Source organism: Acomys minous (genome assembly GCF_964271855.1).
Source record: "Acomys minous genome assembly, chromosome: 13".
NCBI lineage: Eukaryota > Metazoa > Chordata > Mammalia > Rodentia > Muridae > Acomys > Acomys minous.
In genome coordinates this window covers 61,650,696-61,668,585 of record NC_140495.1, presented here as the reverse complement: position 1 = coordinate 61,668,585, position 17,890 = coordinate 61,650,696, and the positions used below count along the sequence as shown (strand labels likewise).

At 52.0% G+C, this 17,890-nt stretch overlaps 1 protein-coding gene across 3 annotated transcripts in view; it reads right to left on the bottom strand.

Moving 5' to 3' along the window:
• The window catches only part of TTBK1 (tau tubulin kinase 1), a 43,305-nt gene extending 28,906 nt beyond the window's left edge, over positions 1 to 14,399 (bottom strand). The window contains exons 1-9 of one of the 3 annotated variants that reach the window (XM_084755049.1): positions 14,123 to 14,399; positions 10,765 to 10,926; positions 5,946 to 6,093; positions 5,439 to 5,512; positions 5,143 to 5,283; positions 3,605 to 3,709; positions 3,276 to 3,341; positions 2,761 to 2,853; positions 2,556 to 2,681 (exon numbers count right to left, since the gene is read on the bottom strand). In XM_084755049.1, coding sequence (XP_084611175.1) covers positions 2,556 to 2,681; positions 2,761 to 2,853; positions 3,276 to 3,341; positions 3,605 to 3,709; positions 5,143 to 5,283; positions 5,439 to 5,512; positions 5,946 to 6,093; positions 10,765 to 10,872 — 861 coding nt within the window. In that variant the 5' untranslated portion in view covers positions 10,873 to 10,926; positions 14,123 to 14,399. The remainder of the gene's footprint in view (positions 1 to 2,555; positions 2,682 to 2,760; positions 2,854 to 3,275; positions 3,342 to 3,604; positions 3,710 to 5,142; positions 5,284 to 5,438; positions 5,513 to 5,945; positions 6,094 to 10,764; positions 10,927 to 14,122) is intronic. The other 2 variants (XM_084755050.1, XM_084755048.1) reach the window with 2 other exon arrangements.
• Positions 14,400 to 17,890: the final 3,491 nt, after the last annotated feature.

Sequence of the window (17,890 nt, the reverse complement as noted above, 5' to 3'; positions counted from 1 at the left end):
GTCCTGCCAGATGGTTACTGGTCCCCTGAGATCTGTCCCTTCTGCCACTTCTGTCATCTTGACAGACACACCAGTGGCCCTGTACCTCTGGGGTTCCCTCATGATCTCATGACTCTCCTCAGACTACTGCTTCTGGTGGGGTGCCTCTCCCACTGTCCTCTCCTCACAGCCGACTCACTCTCCCACACGGCTTCTCAGCTCTCTCGTCCCTCGTCACGGAGCATCCACTTTTGCATCGCTCTCCGCCAATCCTACACCTCCATCAGTCACCACAGGGCTCTCACACAGGGGACTCCATGAGGCTGAGCCAGGACAAGGAGTGGGGTGTCAGCTCCACCGGCTACTGTAATGGGAGGTTCAAGAGGTAGCAGGTGGCTACAAAACCTCTGAACAGCCCAGGCCTTCAGGAATGGGCTGGCTCTCTTTAGAGGGCAGGGCAGGGACTCTGCTTACAGGAGGAGCCACTTGCTCCAGGGTCTGCTGTGTGATTGACACTGTTGGATTCCCTTGAGTGTGCAACATTGTGCTCCGTCCAGAGTGGCTTCCTGGCAAACGCTGATGACATGTCTCTCTGTTCTCCAATCAGTGTCAGTGGGTCCCATGAGGTGTGCTGAGGGAGCCACGGGGAGCCCCTTAGGCCTGGAGTCAGCTAAGTGGTCCTTGACCAGAGGGATGTTATATGTGGGTGGTCCCAGGAAGTAGTTGAGGAGGTGGAAAATTCCTACCACCTGGCAATGTCATAGCCACTGCAACACTGTAATACAACATTACTCTAGTGTGTGGTGATGCATCATCTGTCACATACAGAATGTGGCACATGATACTGTGCAGTACATAATACTGTGTTGGATCTTGCATGTTTGTGTGTGCTTGTTTTACTTTCTAAAAAGTGTGTGTTTAGCAGGGCATAGTGGTGCACGCCTCTAATCCCAGCACTCAAGGTGGCAGAGGCAGGTGGATCTCTGTGAGTTTGAGGCCAGCCTGGTCTACCAATCAAGTCCAGGAAAGCCAAGGCTACACAGAGAAACTATGTATTGGGGGGGGGGGAGTGTGTGTTGTGGCGAGGGACTAAACACATGAGTGCAGGTGCTTGTGGGTGCCAGAAGATGGTGTCAGGTACCCTGGAGCCTGAGTTGCATGTGGTTGTAAAACTTCTGACGTGGGTGCTGGGACTTGAACTCAGGTCCTCTGCCACAGCAGCATCTGCTGTTGGTCCCTGAAGCATTTCTATTTCTATTGCCCTGATTTGTTGCTGCTGCTGCTGCTGTTGTTGTTGTTGTTGTTGTTGTTGTTGTTGTTGAGACAAGGTCTCCCTATGTTACCCAGGCTGACCTCAATCAAATTCAAGATCCTCCTGCCTCTGCCCCATGAGTTCTGGGATTGAGCTGTGCATCACCACATGGGGCAATACTATTTTATTAAATCTCCATTTTAGAACACACACCCTCTACCTACGCAAACCAAGTTTTTATAATTTTTTATATAAGTTTTATAACGTGTTTATAATTCCAGTTGGGAGGGGGAGGCAGGAGGATCAGAAGTTCAAGGTTAGCAGCAGCTACACAAGTGAGTTTGAGGGAAAGCCGGTGTACATGAGCCCCTGTCTCGAAAACAACAGAAATTGTAATTTGTCACAGCATGCTGTGTTAGGCTGGGAGACGTTTGGGAGTGTCTCATGTTTACTGCAATACTTCTTTTGAGCCATTTTCTCTTGAGTTCGACTTCATCGCTGCTAGTCTGCCACACTTCAGGACAGGGTACAGGAAGGGGAGGTCCTTTTCAGGTTAGGGTCACACAGTGACATAGTAAGACACACTTCTCAGTCTGAACCCTGTCACTAAGTGATGCCTGACTGTCCCTGCTCTTAACCATGACATCTAACCTCAGTTTCCCATCTACAAAGCAATGATCCCAGTCAGCTTCCTGCAGAGTGCTGCTGTCAAATACATATGCCATGGTCATTTGGGCCTGTTTGTTTTGTTTAGCTTTTCAAGGCAGGGTTTCTCTGTGTCGCCGTGGCTGTCCTGGACTCACTTTATAGACCAGGCTGTCCTGGAACTCAGAGATCCACCTGCCTCTGCCTCCCGTGTACTGGGATTAAAGATGTGCACCACCCTCACCCCACCCCCACTCCAGTTATATCATGGTCCTTAAAGGCTCTTTTTTTTTTTTTTTTTTTTGGACAGCGGTCTTCCTGTGTAACAACAGCTGTTATGAAACTCTATGTAGAACAGAGACTAGGCAGTCCTCAAACTCACAGAGACATCTGCCTGCCTCCCATCCAAGTGCCAGAGTCAAAAGTGTAGGTGACCGTGCGCTGCCTCAGACCCTTCTTTCAATAACACAATAAGGGCCCCGACACCAGGAAGGGTCAGCTCTTGAGAAATCCTAGCAGTGACTGCTGTTTGCAAGGGCAAGAACAGTTTGGTACAGTTAAAAGACTTGGGGGCAACCCTGAAGTAGGCCAGGCTGCAGGAGGGACAGCCACTGCTGGAGGGCTGGCAGGCTTTCAGTGGTGGCCCAGGCTGGGGGGGAGGGGGGGGGGCGGTTCGCACCTGGTAATCAGGCTTGGTGAAGTAGTCAAGGCTGGCGATGTGGTCCAGGAAGAGATGGAACTCAGACGGCATGTGCTTCAGCAGCATGCGGTGCTCGTATTTCTCCTTGATCATCCCCACCTGCTCCTGGAAGGCAGAGGGTACGGGAGATGGCGCGCTCGCTGCTCCACCCTCTGCCCTCTCCACCCAGCTGTGGCGGCCTCACCTTATCCTTAATCTTCCTCCAGGGCAGCTGGCCCACTGCAAACTCCACCAGCATGTAGAAGAGGGACCACAGGTCATCATGGCGGCCCATCTCCTGGGAGGTAAGGACAGAAGAGTCACCGGGAGCTCTCAAGTCCTCCCCTGGGGATGGATGGTGAACCCTTTGCTGGGGGACATCTGCCAGAGAGCCCTGACCCTCTGACCCAGATACACAATGCTGGGGTCTCTCTGAGCCTGTGGCCCTGTCCTATGCCTCTGCACACACAGAATGCAGTAAAAAGTTCTATGTTTTTTCCCTTCACTGGGGATTTTCAGTGGGAAGAGAAATGGGGACGCAGAAGAGAAGACATCAGGTACGGCCACCGGTAAACCTGCCTCCAACCCCAGGCTTCCTCGGTGACTGGCTGCAGCTGATGCCCCATTCTTTTCTCCCCACCTTGACATCCAGAGCCTGATTCATGCCAAACTCTGTCTTTCTGCCCTTGGCCCTTAGCCTGAGCTACAGCACTCACTCACCCGGTTCTTGTGAGCATTGACCGAGGCGTAGCGGACAGTCCCCCGGAACCCGGCCACATTCCGAGGCTGCAGAGAAAAGACCGCACATCAGCCACACCATCAACCCTACCACCACCGGGACTAACTACCCACCTGATGCTGACACCCAGGAGCACAGGCAGGCGAGCGGGCCAGACCGTTCCCCCACCCCCACCCCCAAGGGATGGATGCACTGATAATGAGGAGCAGACCAAGCCTGCTTAGGTAACTACACAGAAAGCAGTGCCGTGTTCCCATACCAGAGAGAGGTGAAAGCCTCCCCCACCAGCCTGATGCCTAGTGGTACTCACAGGCCGGACGTCCCCTGTGGTGTTAGTGTACTGCCGGGCCAGCCCAAAGTCCAACATGTAGCACTTTCTGTAGGTGGAGGGCAGCCGGCCCATGGCAAAATTGGACTGTGGGAAGAAAGCAGCTGTGAGCCAGGTCCAGCATCTTAAGACCCACTAAGGAACTGCTATGCCCATGCTGAAGGACCCCTCGCCCGTAAACTATTATTACAGCCACCCACAGTCACATGAGTATGACTGAGTGGCACCTTGGCAACAGAGCAGGTGTGACTATCCTCAATTTAGAGATTCAGAAAGGGAAGGTGTCAAAGGTTGAGGGAGTGACAGGCGAGGTGGCCCACACCTTTAATCCCAAGCACTAGGGAGGCAGAAGCAGGCAGATCTCTGTGAGTTTGAGGCCAGCCTGATATAACAAAGCAAATTTGAGACAGCCAGGGCTACACAGAGAAACTCTGTCTCAAAGAACAAAACAAACAAACACTTGAGGGGGCATCTCTGAATCACAGAACTGGTCAGAACAAGCTTTGATCTCTGGTCCATCCTGCTCGAAATCCTCAGCTCCCCAGTGGGCCATGGGTTACAGCTGCCCTGCATCCTTGCTGCTGTGTGCCCTTGGCCCATTCACTCAGCCTTCCCAGGCGTCTCTTTTTCTCCTTTTTCTTCCTTCCTTCCTTCTTTCCTTCCTTCCTTTCATTTGTTTTTGGTTTTTCTTTTTTCTTTTTCTTTTTCAAGACAAGGTTTCTCTGTGTAGCCCTGGATGTCCTAGACTCACTTTGTAGACCAGGTTGGCCTCAAACTCACAGCGATCCACCTGCCTCTGCCTCCCGAGTGCTGGGATTAAAGGTGTGCACCACCACGCCCGACCTTTTTTTTTTTTTTTTCAAGACAGGATTTTTCTGTGTAACCCTGGACTCTGTGTAGACCAGACTGGCCTGGAATTTACAGAGATTTGCCTGCCTCTTCCTCTGCCTCTAGACTGCTGGGATTAAAGTTATGTGCCACCACCACCTGGCTTCTTTTCACCCTTTTAAATTAGAGAATTTTACTTTCTTTTTCTAGCACCAAGATCCAAGATGCCACAGAAAGTTGGGTGTCCTCCCCTGACCTCTGCACCTCTAGACTGAAGGACTACACAGCATCATGGCTGAGAGATGAAGACAATTGGGGAACAGAGGCAAGAGCTGGGCAGTCAGCCTGGCATGGCCAAGCGATGTGGCCTGGTGCACGTCAAGAAGTGTTTGAGCAGAAGGGCCTCATCAGGCCTAAGCACTGCAGTGGCGAAGGGAGGACCCACAGAAGGGGAACACTCGGTGGAGAAGGGAGGACCTGAAAACAGGGAGAACTCAGGGGAGAAGGGAGGATCCACAGATGGGGAGCACTCAGTAAAGAAGGGAGGAGTCACAGATGGGGAGCACTCAGGGGAGAAGGGAGGACCTGAAGATGGGGAGTACTGCAGTAGCAAAGGGAGGACCCACAGATGAGGAGCACTCAGCAGAGAAGGGAGGACCCACAGATGGGGAGCACTCCGGCACATTGCTCACCGGCTTGATGTCACGGTGCAGGAAGCCCACAGAATGAATGGCTTCAATGGACTCCAGGATCTGCTTGCCCAGCCGCAGTGTGGTGCTCAGCGTAAAAGTGCCCCTTGGCTGGCTGCGGCGCAGGTCAGCCAGATTCCGTCCCTGGGAGGGGTGAGCAAGATAGGACGAGATAGGGTGGGAAAGGGAAGGGGAGGCTCATCTCAGCCACATCACCCCTTACCCTATATTGCATGATCCTATCAGGAACCGGCGCCTCCCTTTCTCACGCTCCAGCCCTTGGGGTCCCAGGGACGCACCTGGAGCTGCATCACCACATAGTTAAACTTCTCGTTCCTGCCACAGCCAATGAACCTGCACACGTGGTCCTTCCCTGAAGGGCACAAAACAGGGGCCTCCCAGTCCCACTCCTTCCTCGGTGCCCGTGCTCCCTCCCCCCACCTCCCCCCTGTATGGAGTGTACACACGCCACGCCCACCGAGCTCATATGTAGGTTCTGAGAATCAGAACCTCAGAACCCCAGTCTTCATGTTTGCAAGACAACTGTTTAACCTTGGAGCCATTAGCCAGCCCTCTGGTGCACTTGAACCATGTTCCCCAGCCCTGGCCCCAGGAATGCCTGGTACAGCCCCCCCAGTGCCCACCCTTAGCCCCACCTCCTTCCTAACACTTGGCTCCACCATTTTCTGAACGCCATGATCCACCTCACTCTGTCATCACTGTGTCTCCCTTGTCACTCTCCTAGACTCTGGTCCCATCTCTCTTAGGTCCTGGTTCCTTCCAACGCCCCGGCCCCAGGGAGGTACCTTGGAGTTTTTTGAGCACAGCCACCTCCATCTTGAGGACCTGCTTAGGCTGTTGGGCTGACTCCACCTTGAGGGCCACATTCTCCCTGGTCAGCAGGTCCATGGCCTCGTAGATCTCACCAAAGCCCCCGCCCCCGATCTTTTTCAGCTGTGGACAAGGTGAAGAACTGTGCTCAGGGTTCAAGACCGGAAACGTCCTCAACCCACCTCCACTGACCACATCCTCCTGCGATGGGCGGGTGACCCACGCGCCTGACCCTGTCAGTGCCCACTTTTCCTCTACACTGAGACAGCTCGTCCCATGAGCATAGGTCCCTCCAACACACACACACAGCTCCAGACAGATATCTGACCAGCAGCAGATAAAAGACACCTGGCTTCAGTGGGACTTGGAGACAGCCCTGACGACACAGGGGGCTGGAGATCGTGGGCCATCCTGGATCCTTTCTTCTCTAAGAGGAGAGCAGGGCCGGGCGTGTAGCTTGGTCCGTGCAGTGCAGCATGTCTGAAGCCTCAGGCTCAACCCCTAGCACCACACCCACCAGATTCCCAGCACCGGGAAGGAGGTAGCGACCAGAAGCTCAGAAGTTCAATACCAGCCTGGACTGCAGAGCAAGAGCTAACCGGGGATATTTGAGACCCTTTCTCCCAAGAAAGGGAGGAAAGGAAAAAAAGTGAGGGACATGTGAGTAAGAGCATAGCAGGTCGGGCTGGAGAGATGGCTCAGAGGTTAAGAGCACCGCCTGACTCTCCAAAGGTCCCGAGTTCAATTCCCAGCAACCATGTGATGGCTTACAACCAACTACAATGAGATCTGGTGCCCTCTTCTGGCCTGCAGGTGTACATGCAGGCAGAACGCTGTATACTAAATAAATAAATCTTAAACAAACAAACAAAAGGACGTAGCATGTAAAGGCACTTGCTGTCAAGGCAGACGTCCTGAGTTCAATCTCGAAGACCACCATGGTTGGAGAGAGTTGTCTTCCTAAGTTGTCCTCTGACATCCACACACACGTCATGACACAAAGCCACACCACACCTCAGTAGGTGTAAAATTAGTAACAACGAAGGACAGAGGGAAGCCAGGGCTCTGAGGAAAGGTATTTTGGGGGGGCCAGGGAAGGAAACAAGGAAGAAGGAGGGGGAAAGAGCAGTGAGGAGCCAGGGCACCTTCCTACTCTGGCTGGAAGCTAGTCAGATGGCAGAAACCTTACAACCAGGTGGGAGCAGACCCAACTCCAGGGACTGCGGCCTATCTTCCTGGGGGGGGACAATCACCTCATCCACATCCTTTCACAGCTCGCTGTGTGGGAGCACAGTTGACAGGCTGGGCAAGGGAGGGGCTCACAGACAGCACCAGTTTCCCAGGCTCCACAGCACAGGTGTGGAAGATCACTTGACTCCCCGTGGTGTGAGGGAAAGTCACAAGGCCTGAAGTGCCTTGGCCACAGCTGGTAAATGCCAGGCTTCACTTCCTCTAAGCTGAATCAACTGGGGACAGAACCTACTCATATGGAACCCACGGGGTTACAGGACACGGACCGCTTGTCACTGAAACTGTGAGTGCTGACATTCAAGCCATCAGTAAGGTGGGACCATTCCTAACACCTATGCCCCAACACCCCAGGGCCCCAAATTCCCTATTGGTCTTTTCCCCAAACTGAGCGTATCTCTCCCCATTTGCTACCTCCCCATAGAGCGGGGGGGTTTAGCTGCCCATGTCCTCCTAGCTCCCTTTCCTTCCGCCCTGGGATGGAAGGCTTACTTTTACATGGGCCACAATGACTAGGCCCCTCACAGTCTGTGGGATCCATGAAAAAAAAATTTTTTTAGGTTTCTCAAGACAGGGTTTCTCTGTATAACCACCCTGGCTGTTCCAGACTCTTTTTATAGACCAGGCTAGCCTTATACCACAGAGATCCGCCTGCCTCTGCCTCCCTGAGTGCTGGGATTAAGAGCACCATCGTGCCCAGCTCCATGAAATTTTTTTAGGTTTTGTTTGTTGGTTGGTTTTGGTTTTGGTTTTGGTTTTTTGGTTTTTCGAGACAGGGTCTTTCTGTGTAGCCTTGGCTGTCCTGGACTTGCTTTGTAGACCAGGATGGTCTTGAACTCACAGTGATCTGCCTGCCTCTGCTTCCCAAGTACTGGGATTAAAGGCGTGCGCCACCACGCCCAGCCCATGAAAATGTTTTAACATCTTCAAATCAAAAGACAAACTAGCCAGGCAGTGGTGGCGCACTCGGGGGGGGGGGGGGGCAGTAGGCAGAGGCAGGCAGATCGATGTGAGTTTGAGGCCACCCTGGTCTACAAAGTGAGTCCAGGACAGCCAGGGCTACACAGAGAAACCCTGTCTCGAAAAAAACAAAAGACAAACTGATGAACTTTTAGGTCAAAGAGGAAAACTCAGTATAATATGAATAGATTACTCCCCATTGCAATGCACTTATAAAACACAACCTTTAATATTCTATTACAGAGGGAGGTGCCATGGGGCAAAAGTGCCCAGGGTCATGAATGTCACAAAGCAGCTCTGCTGAAAGTCCCTTCAAAGCCTTCCCAGGCCCTGTTCCTCTTCTTTGTGCGTTTTAGTGACCCCAGCCCTTGCCAAAAACACCCCTAAACCAGAGAGGAAAATATCACAATAGAGCCACAGTCTATTTGGGATGAACATCCTGTTTTTTGGCCCCACTTTGGACAACCTAGAATAAGCTATGTTTTTTTATTTTGTTTGGTTTTGGTTTTGGTTGGTTGGTTTGTTGGTTTGGTTTTTGAGACAGGGTTTCTCTGTATGGTCCTGGCTGTCCTGTTGGAGCTCACTTTGTAGATCAGGCTGGCCTCGAACTAGAGATCTGCCGCCCTCTGTCTCCCTGAGTGCTGGGATTAAAGGCATGGGCCACTACCGACAGGCTACAATCTAAGAAAGCTTCTTAAACTTTTTGAGCCTCTGCTTTTTTTTCCTCAATAAGAGAGAGCCAGTTTGGAATGAGTCCCTAAGGTCCCAATACTCAGATGGGCTGTTTTTTGCTGACCGAATTGATGCCGCTGACAGACCTGCTCCTGCCCTCTGATCATGAAAATCTGGCAAGTTAACTAGTCACACCTGTGACCCAGGCGCATGCTAGTGATTGCTGTATCGACTCCATCAGCTCCTAAGACAACACACAGAAGGCACGTTCACATCCTCAGGACAAGAAAGGCATACAATGAACACTGAGATGCTGTTACTGTTATTTGCTATGCTGGTTGCAAGGACCACCCCTCAAGAACAATGTACTATTTTTAACTTTTAAAAAATTTTAGGGCAAAGTAATTTGTTTACAAGTTAGTATTTTTAAACGTTGCTCCCAGTTCTCTGACCCCCGCTGCTCCTGGCTGCGGCCCATCGCTGGTCCCTCATTTTTGCTTCCTACACTCCCATACCAGCCCCACCCCTCCCTGAAAATGGCTGCATCTGGCACCTGGTCTCTCCAGGCCTTCAGGGGAACGAAGAGGAGGCAGCCGTAAGGAGTGTCCAAGTGGGACTCCCCCTGCGATCTCTCTCCTTCACAAAGTACAAGGTCTTAGTCTAAACTCAGTGTGCGTGAACAGTCTTTTTCTTGCCTTTCGGAACAAATGTTATCCAGCCTCCCATCTGCCAGACGCGAAGCTCGTGTGCCAGCAGGGACCTGGGGGTCTTGAGGGAGCGCTTCTCACTTTGCCAAACATTGCTTCCTGTATTTCTGTCCAGTTACTCTCGCTCTCAGGAAGCCCCCTTCGGAGGGCCCTAAGAATCTCCTCTTTAACACCCCACTCCCAATTCCCGAAAACGCTACCACTTTGCCTCTCTCCGAGACCTCTAGGAGACCTGCGCAGCCGGGTGACTGTTGCCATGGAGATCCGCCTGCACCCAGGCCCCACCTTCCTCTCCAACCCAGCACCCTTAGTAAACTGAGCCTCACCACACATGAACACCACGACTACACAGTGAAAATATGACCTCTGTGGTTCTTTCTTCCCTTCTGGATCCCCGTTTCCGTGCAGACCCACAGTCTAACAAACTTTTCCCACACTGTACCATCCGATGTCACCCTATAATTAAAAAGGACGGTAGGGTGCTCTAAAGAGATGAGGCGGGGGATAGGTTTGGACGGAGGCTGCCTGACAGTAAGTCGGGTTCCCTAGACACAATCACTGCTCCAAACCTTATGTAGGCCCTTCCCACCCAGAATATCATCCTCCCCCACGCCCACCCCCACCACCACAAAGACACTTGGACTACAATTCCCAACAGGCTAAAGAGCCTGAAGTCCTGGGTCAGAGGAACAAAGCACGCTGGGAGATGGAGTCTCGGCGTGTTGCACCTGCCGCAGGAACCCGGGAAGGGAGGCGGGTGGATAGAGAAGATGGAGTGCGGATGCGGTGGGAACAGCCTGCACTGCTTCTTTCCCCAGCCCAAGCCTTTCCGTCCTCTGCGGAAGCGGAGGAACACATGCTCACTCAATGTCCTTCCCCAAGGTGCGGCTGGGAAGGAGCCCCCTCCCCCACCGCCCTCCTCCGCACCCCGGGCTCTGCAGCTCGTGCCCAGATGTCCAACTAAGAGTTGTTCAGGCTGCACTGGACCAGCACGACCTAGCTCGGGAAGGGGTGAAAAGGGACCGGGTTGGAAAGAGGGTACTAGGAGAATGTGGGGGGGGAACCCTTTAAGCAATATGCAAATGAGCTCGGGGGACACCTCCCACTTAGGGTAAGGGCTCCAAGGGCACCAGTCTCAGGGAGTCACCAGATCTCTTTTTCTCCCTTCCCACACCCCTCCCTCTGCCCAGCTAGGTCACTCACTCACCACCTTCCAGCGATCTTTGACCACGTAGTTGGCCGGCAGGATGTCGGCCTGCTCCCCTCCCCCACTCATGTTGGTTTCGTCCTTAAGAGCAGCCGCTAGGCACTGCATCCGCCAGCCGGAGGGAGGGGTGTCCGCAGGGCCTGCCCTTGGGGGGCCATCTACCTGGGGGAGTGAGGAGGGGCAGTGAGCAGCCTGGCTGCCACCCTGGACCACCTGACAGCTGTAGAACGAACCTATCCTGCTGGCAGACAGACATCCTTCCCAAGCCCACTGGGCAAATGCCTCAGGAGTTACTGAGGGAAACACTCCTGGTGATGGAAGGTAGTGGGAGGGAGATATAAAAACGACAAACAAGAGGTGTGAAAAATCCGCAACGGGACACACACGATGAAAACAGGAGTGAATAAGCCGTGGGGGACATTCCCAAACTAAGGAGGGAAAGATGTGCTAGCCAGGGGGCATCCTAGACGGAGACCCAACAATCACAAGCCTGAGTCACTCTACCTGTGGTCCCAGGCATCCACACTTTCCCTGTGTCACAAAATGCCTGTGGAGCCGTGCTTTGCAGGCCAGCGGAGACGGCAGGCCTGCCGAGCAAGGGCAAGCCGTGTTATACCCACATCAGAATGGCTCGCCAGCCAACCAGAGAGATGTCAGCATCAAAAAAATGACGACGATGACATGCGGGGCAAACCCTCGAGGGTGGCATGGAGGCAGATGGACTGTTGAGAGGCATACACCACTCTCAGTGGGGGCTGACCCCGCTGGCAGCCGTAAGACCGGGAAGCCAGGATATGTGCCAACGACAAACACAAGACCATGGACTCAAGCTGTGCGTGGCAGAGGCATGGCGTGCCAGTGGCTACTCCACAGGGTAGACTGCACGCACCAGGGGAGAGCAGAGTAGCGGGTCCTGTCTAAGAGAAGGCAGAGTGTGCTGGAGACCCATAGGTCTGGGTAAGCAGGGCTGAGCAAGCCCCTGAGCACCCCTTTCTAGGTCTATCAGGAGCCGGCCAGAGTAATGCAGCTTCTATTGTATGTAGGTGGATTAAAGTTGAGCACTAGAGACAGTATCCCAAGGTACTAAACACAAACCATCCAAAGAAATCTCTCTCTCTCTCTCTCTCTCTCTCTCTCTCTCTCTCTCTCTCTCTCTCTCTCTCTCTCTGTGTGTGTGTGTGTGTGTGTGTGTGTGTGTGTGTGTGTGTGTGTGTGTGTATCAGTGTGTGCCTGTGTTTATGTACTCTTCTGTATGACTATATGTTTGTCTTTGTGTGCACGTGTGCAGACAAAGGACCAGAAACGGGGACTTTTCTGGTATTTCTGCCAATTGGACCGTGCATCCTTTCTCATCTTTCCCCTACAGATGCTTTGTGTGCTGACTGCCACAGTCTAACTCTCACCTGGAGAGCCACACACAGGAGTGAAGGAAGTCATGCAAGCTGGAGACTGGGTGTAGGGGGAAGTTACATGAGCCAAACTCTCCTTGGGATAGCTCACTTCCCAGATCCTGTGTCTAGGCATCCTGGTAAGGGCAGGGTGGGTTGTGAGGACATTGAGACATCCTTCACCAAGTCACAGTGTACCACAGGAGATCGGAAACGAAAGCATCTCCATGAGGAAAGATGTTGTTACTCTTTCTAGCGTTTTCTGAAATTCCAACCCATACAATGTCTGGGCTGTGGGGTACCAGGAATTTGGAAGGCAGTGAAGACAACGCTAAGGTGAAAGGAGACGGAGTGGGGCTCGGGAATAGAAGTTGAGGACGAGACTGAGGCCGCTGGGCATGGTACCACACACCTGTGACCCCAGCACTCTGGAAGTGGAGGCAGCAGGATGAGGGATTCAAGACTAGTCTTGGCTGTGTCGCAAGTTCAAGACCAGCCTGGGCTACAAGATACCCTGGCTGAAAAAAAAAAAACTGGAGAAGTACGGGAACTTGTGTGGAGACCACCGTAGCTGGAACTGAGTGTAACTTAGTCCTTAGTGTGCAGGACACCATGGGTCTTAGTCCCAGCACAGAAGAAAAAAGGGAGATAAAACTAAACTCAGGCTGGGGAGGACGCTCGATGGCTGAGTACACATCATATCTAGTATACTTAAGACCCCAAGTTCAACTCCCAACACCACCCAAAAATTTTTTTATAAAAAGGGGGCTGGGGGCCAAGACAGTTCTCTGGGAAAAGGCCCCTTATCCATACTGAAAACCAGACTTCAATTCCCAAGACTCATGTGGTGTAAAGAGAAAAGCTTCTCCTGCAGCTGGCCTCTGGCCTCCATGTGTACACCAAGGCAATGCATATGCCCTCCATGCACAAAATAAATAAAATGTAATCAAAGGAGGGGGGTGAGATATACAGCTCAGTGGTAGAGCACTTGCTAACAAGAAGTGTAAGGCCGGACATGATGGAGGAAGAGGAGGAGGAGGAGGAAAAGTTGAACAACTGGGTGGGCCTCTCTGTCCTATACAGTGGGCTTTGCAGGTGGGTGAGGGGAAAAAAATGCACACTGCTCACACTTTGTACATGGGGAAATCTAAAAGAAATGGGTGAGGAGAGAAAAGAAGAGCCTAGCCATCACACTTGCCAGAGGATGCCTCCGTTGGACCCCACTTAGCCCACCCAGATTGGGCTGACAAGCTTGGCTGACCAGTTACGCTCTCAGGTCCCTTTGTGTGTGAGTATAGGCACGGCTGTGTGCATGCGGGAGAATGTAGGCTAAGTGGAGAGAGAAAGCGCGCTGCTAAGTGCCGGGGCGCACAAGTGTTGCTGTGTGGCTGTGTAAGGTGTGAGGCAGGCATGTGTGGGAATCTCAGAGGCCAGGTAAAGGAGGTGAAGCAGTGAGGAGCGATGGGAACAGGAAGCAAAGAGGTCTGGAGAGAGTGCAGAGCACTGGGCACGTTCAAGTGACTTGATGAGGAGGGGGGGGCGGTGTAGATAAGACAAGAGATAGGAGATCATGGTGGCAGGGACGGGACCGAGTGACAGGACCAAGACGGGCTTCTGGGCACAGCTGGGAAGTAAAAAGGAGGCTGGTGGGAAGAAGGGAGGGACTGAGGATGGGAGACGGTCTGGAGACAGCCGAATGACCTGTCAGAGGTGACAGGGGGGAAATCACAGGGACGAGGGAGGAGGCAAGAAGGACGGGCTGCCGAGGGTGGGTCTGTGCGGGGGCAGGGAGCGGCTCCAGGCCTCAGGCTGCGGCCCAGGCTGTGTAGGCCAGTGTCCCGGCTCCTAGCGGCGGCGGCGACAACCGCTGCGGGACGGGAGTCGCCGGGAGCCCTGGGTGATGAGCCAGGCGGGAGGCCCGATGTACCCCAAAAGGGACCCCAGACCCGCCCGGCCCCGCCCCGCCTCACCTGCTCGGTGTCCGCTGCGGCTGCGGCTGCGGCTGCGGCGGCGGCGGCGGTGAAGGCAGCGGCGCGGGGCGGCGCATCCCCCGGGGCCGGGGCGGGGCGGGGGCGGCTCAGTGCGGCGCTGGGCTGCCCGCTCCCTCCCGCAGCGGCGGCGGCCTCCCGACCCCGACCATCCCGGCCCGGCCCGGCCCGGCCCCGATCCTCCTCGGGCGACGGCGGCGGCAGCGGCGGCGGCAGCAGCAGCGGAGTGGGGAGCTGCCCACAATGCACTGCGCCGGCAGCATCAGCACCAGCCCTGACATCACCGCCCCACCGCCCCACAGCACCGGCCTTTACATCACTGCCGTTTTTTCTGACATCACGTTCTACTCTGCCCCCCTAGACCCTGCCCGTGAACTCTTATATGGTCCGGTTACGGCTACCAGGTCCTCTGATCTATTCTATGCCGTTCACTTGACCACAGGCTCCTTACCTGTTCCCAGAGAAACCTCAGTTGTCTCCATCACCTTTTTTATTTCGCTCACTTCCCAGACTTTACTCCTCTCCTTACCTCTTTAGCCTCACCTGACCCCGATTTCATCCTCCACGTAACCATGGTACTTCCTCTCAACCACCTCTCCTCTGCCTGTACCTATCCTTTCCGTATCTTTCTATCCTCGTCTCTTCTAACACCATCCTCCATCTGGAATGCTACCCCTTACCTGTATAACCCTCTCCTTCTCAAGTACTTGCCTTCTCTCCTGGTTTAACCTCTGTTTCTTTGGCCCTTTCTTTCAACTGTTTACAAACTCTGTCATTGTTTCTTATTGCTTACCAAATAAGATACACACTCTTTATTGTGGCATTAAAGACTCTTTCCAACGTGTGCCCATAAGGCTATTACTCTCTTGACAGATGGGATTACTCAATATTCTCTGAATATACTCTGTGCCCTGCCTCTCTCCGTTCCTTCCCTCGTTGCTTATACCCTCAACAAACGCAGGGGAGCATCTTCAACAACAGCACTAACAGCAGTAGCTACACCTGCCAGACACGTTAGCTTATTTAAACTCCATAAGTACCCTGTGAGATAAGAGCACTTGTCGTACAGGCATAAAGACCCGAGTTTGGCTCCTAGCGCCCATGTAAAAGGCCAGGAGCTGTGGTGCAACTCTTCGGAGTCTGCTGGCCAATCTAGCTCCCGGGTCAGTGAAAGAAGAGGCATGAGCTGGTGTAGTGGTGCACACCTTTAGTCCCAACACTCAGGAGGCAGAGACAGGAGAATCTCTGAGTTCGAGGCCAGCCTGGTGTACAAAGCGAGTCCAGGACAGGCAGGGCTACACAGAGAGACTCTGTCTCAAAAAACAAAAACAACAACAAAAAAAAACAAAAAAAAGAAAAAAGAAAAAGCAAGAAAGAAGAGGCACTATCACAAAGCAATAAAGAGGGGAATCCTCTGGCACACATGAGCACGCACACACACTCACACAGCTGGGAAGAGGACTCAGTGGGTGAAAGTGTTTGCCTCAGAGGCTTGACAACCTAATTCTGTTCTTAGAACTCATGGTGGAAGAGAAGAACCAACTCCCAAAATACTGTCTTCTGACCTTCACGTATGCACTACAGCATGTACATAACCTGGCACACACACGTGCGCATACACACACATATATACATCATGCACACTCATACTAATAATATAACAATAATGGTTGATTTAAAAAAGAAAAATGAAATCAACTGTGTTTTCAGGAAAGCGGATGCCACTGGAAATCATTATGCTAAGTGAATACGCAGACTTAGAAAGACAAGTACATCATGTTTCCTGTCAAACGCAGGACCTCCTCTGGCAGTGTGTAAAGGACCCTGGGAGCTAAACATGATGGCTTGAGGTCAATCCCAGGAACCCACATAGTGGAAAAAGAGAAGCAAGCCCCAAAAGTTGTCCTTTGACTCCCACACATGTTCTATGGCATGCAAGCACACACATACACACACATACACATATACACACCCACACACACTTATATACGAAAATATTTCAAAAAACTGTGTGTGTCATGAAAGTAGAAAACAGCCCATGAAAGAAGTGGGAAAGTTCCTAAGGGAGGTGGGAAATAAGGCAGTGGAATGGTCCATGTGATACGAAAGCACAGGGCTGAACTGGAGGGAAGAAAGGGACCCAACTAGCTGTGGGGGGGGGCGTGAGAAGAGGGCAGTGGGGCAGGAATATTGAACAAGAACAAAATACAGTCACACACATGTACAAAAACAGCTTCGTGAAATCTCTTTGTATGCTAACTTTTAATAAGAAAAGGGTGAGGCGATGACACAGTGGTAAAACGCCTGCTACCCAAGCACCAGAACCAGGGGTTCATCACGTTCAACACTCGTGTGAAAAACAAAAAACAAACAAACAAACAAACAAACAAAAACCTAGGTCTGAAGTGGGGTGGTAGCAAGAGGTTCCCTGGGGTTGACTGGCCAGCCAGCCTAACCAAATCGGGGGCTCCAGGTTCGATGAGAGACTCTTTCTTTCTTTCTTTCTTTCTTTCTTTCTTTCTTTCTTTCTTTCTTTTTTAATTGGGAGGAATTTTCCAACAAAGTCAGAAAACCTGCTAGACAAATTCAAAAAGAGCTGTAACACTTTAGACTCTTTCAAGAAATAAGATGGAGAGCAATTGAGGAACATTCCTGACATCAGCCTATGGCCTCTACAAGAGCATACATGAGGCTGGGGTGGGGGGCAGGGGGGCATGCACACACACACAGAGACAGAGACAGAAAGACAGACAAAGAAAGACAGACAAAGACAGAGATAGAGAGAATGAGAATGAAGTTTAAAAAAAAAAAAAAGGTCTAGGCCAATGTGCCTTGGCTGCACACACCTTTAATCTCAGCACTCGGGAGGCCGAGGCAGAGGCAGGTGGATCTCTGTGAGTTTGAGGCCAGCCTGGTCTAAAGAGTGAGTTCCAGGCTAGACAAAGCTACACAGAGGACATTCTATCCCCTCTCCACCACACTCCCCTCACAAAAAAAAAAAAAAAAGTCTTCTCTGTCTCTCGGAGGTGGGATGTGGCTCAGGTGTCGGAGTGCCTGCTCTGGATGCTCAAGGCTCTGGGTGAAATCCCTTCCTCCTCTCCTTCCCAGACTGATTACACATTTCTACTTAATGTGTTAAATTATAACAACTGCTTTAACATACTTACCTATTAACTTCATTGAGTAATTTCTGGGTAATTTAACATTAATTTATCTTCTGACAGTGGGTCATATGTGTTTCTGTTTATTTCCATACTTAGTATTTTTTAAAAAGATTTATTTATTATTTGTACAGTATTCTGCCCATGTGTGTGCCTGTGTGCCAGAGCAGGGCACCAGATCTCATTATAGGTGGTTGTGGGTGCTGGGAATTGAACTCAGGACCTTTGGAAGAGCAGACAGTGCTTTTAACCACTGAGCCATCTCTCCAGCCCATACTTAGCTTTTTAAACATTAAAATAAAAGTTTTAAATACAAAACAAAAACCAGGGTCTTGGGGCTGGAGAGGTGGGCTCGCTCTTGTTTTTGTTATTGCTGTTGGAGGTGTTGGTTTGGTTTGGTTTGGTTTTTGTTTTCCCAAGACAGGATCTCTTTGTGTAATAGCCCTGGCTGTCCTGGACTCACTCTGTAGACCAGGCTGACCTTGAACTCACAGAGATCCACCTGCCTCTGCCTTCCAATTGCTGGGATTAAAGGCGTGTGCCACCATACCCAGCTGGTTTTGCCTTCTTGTTTGCTCTTTTGTTGCTG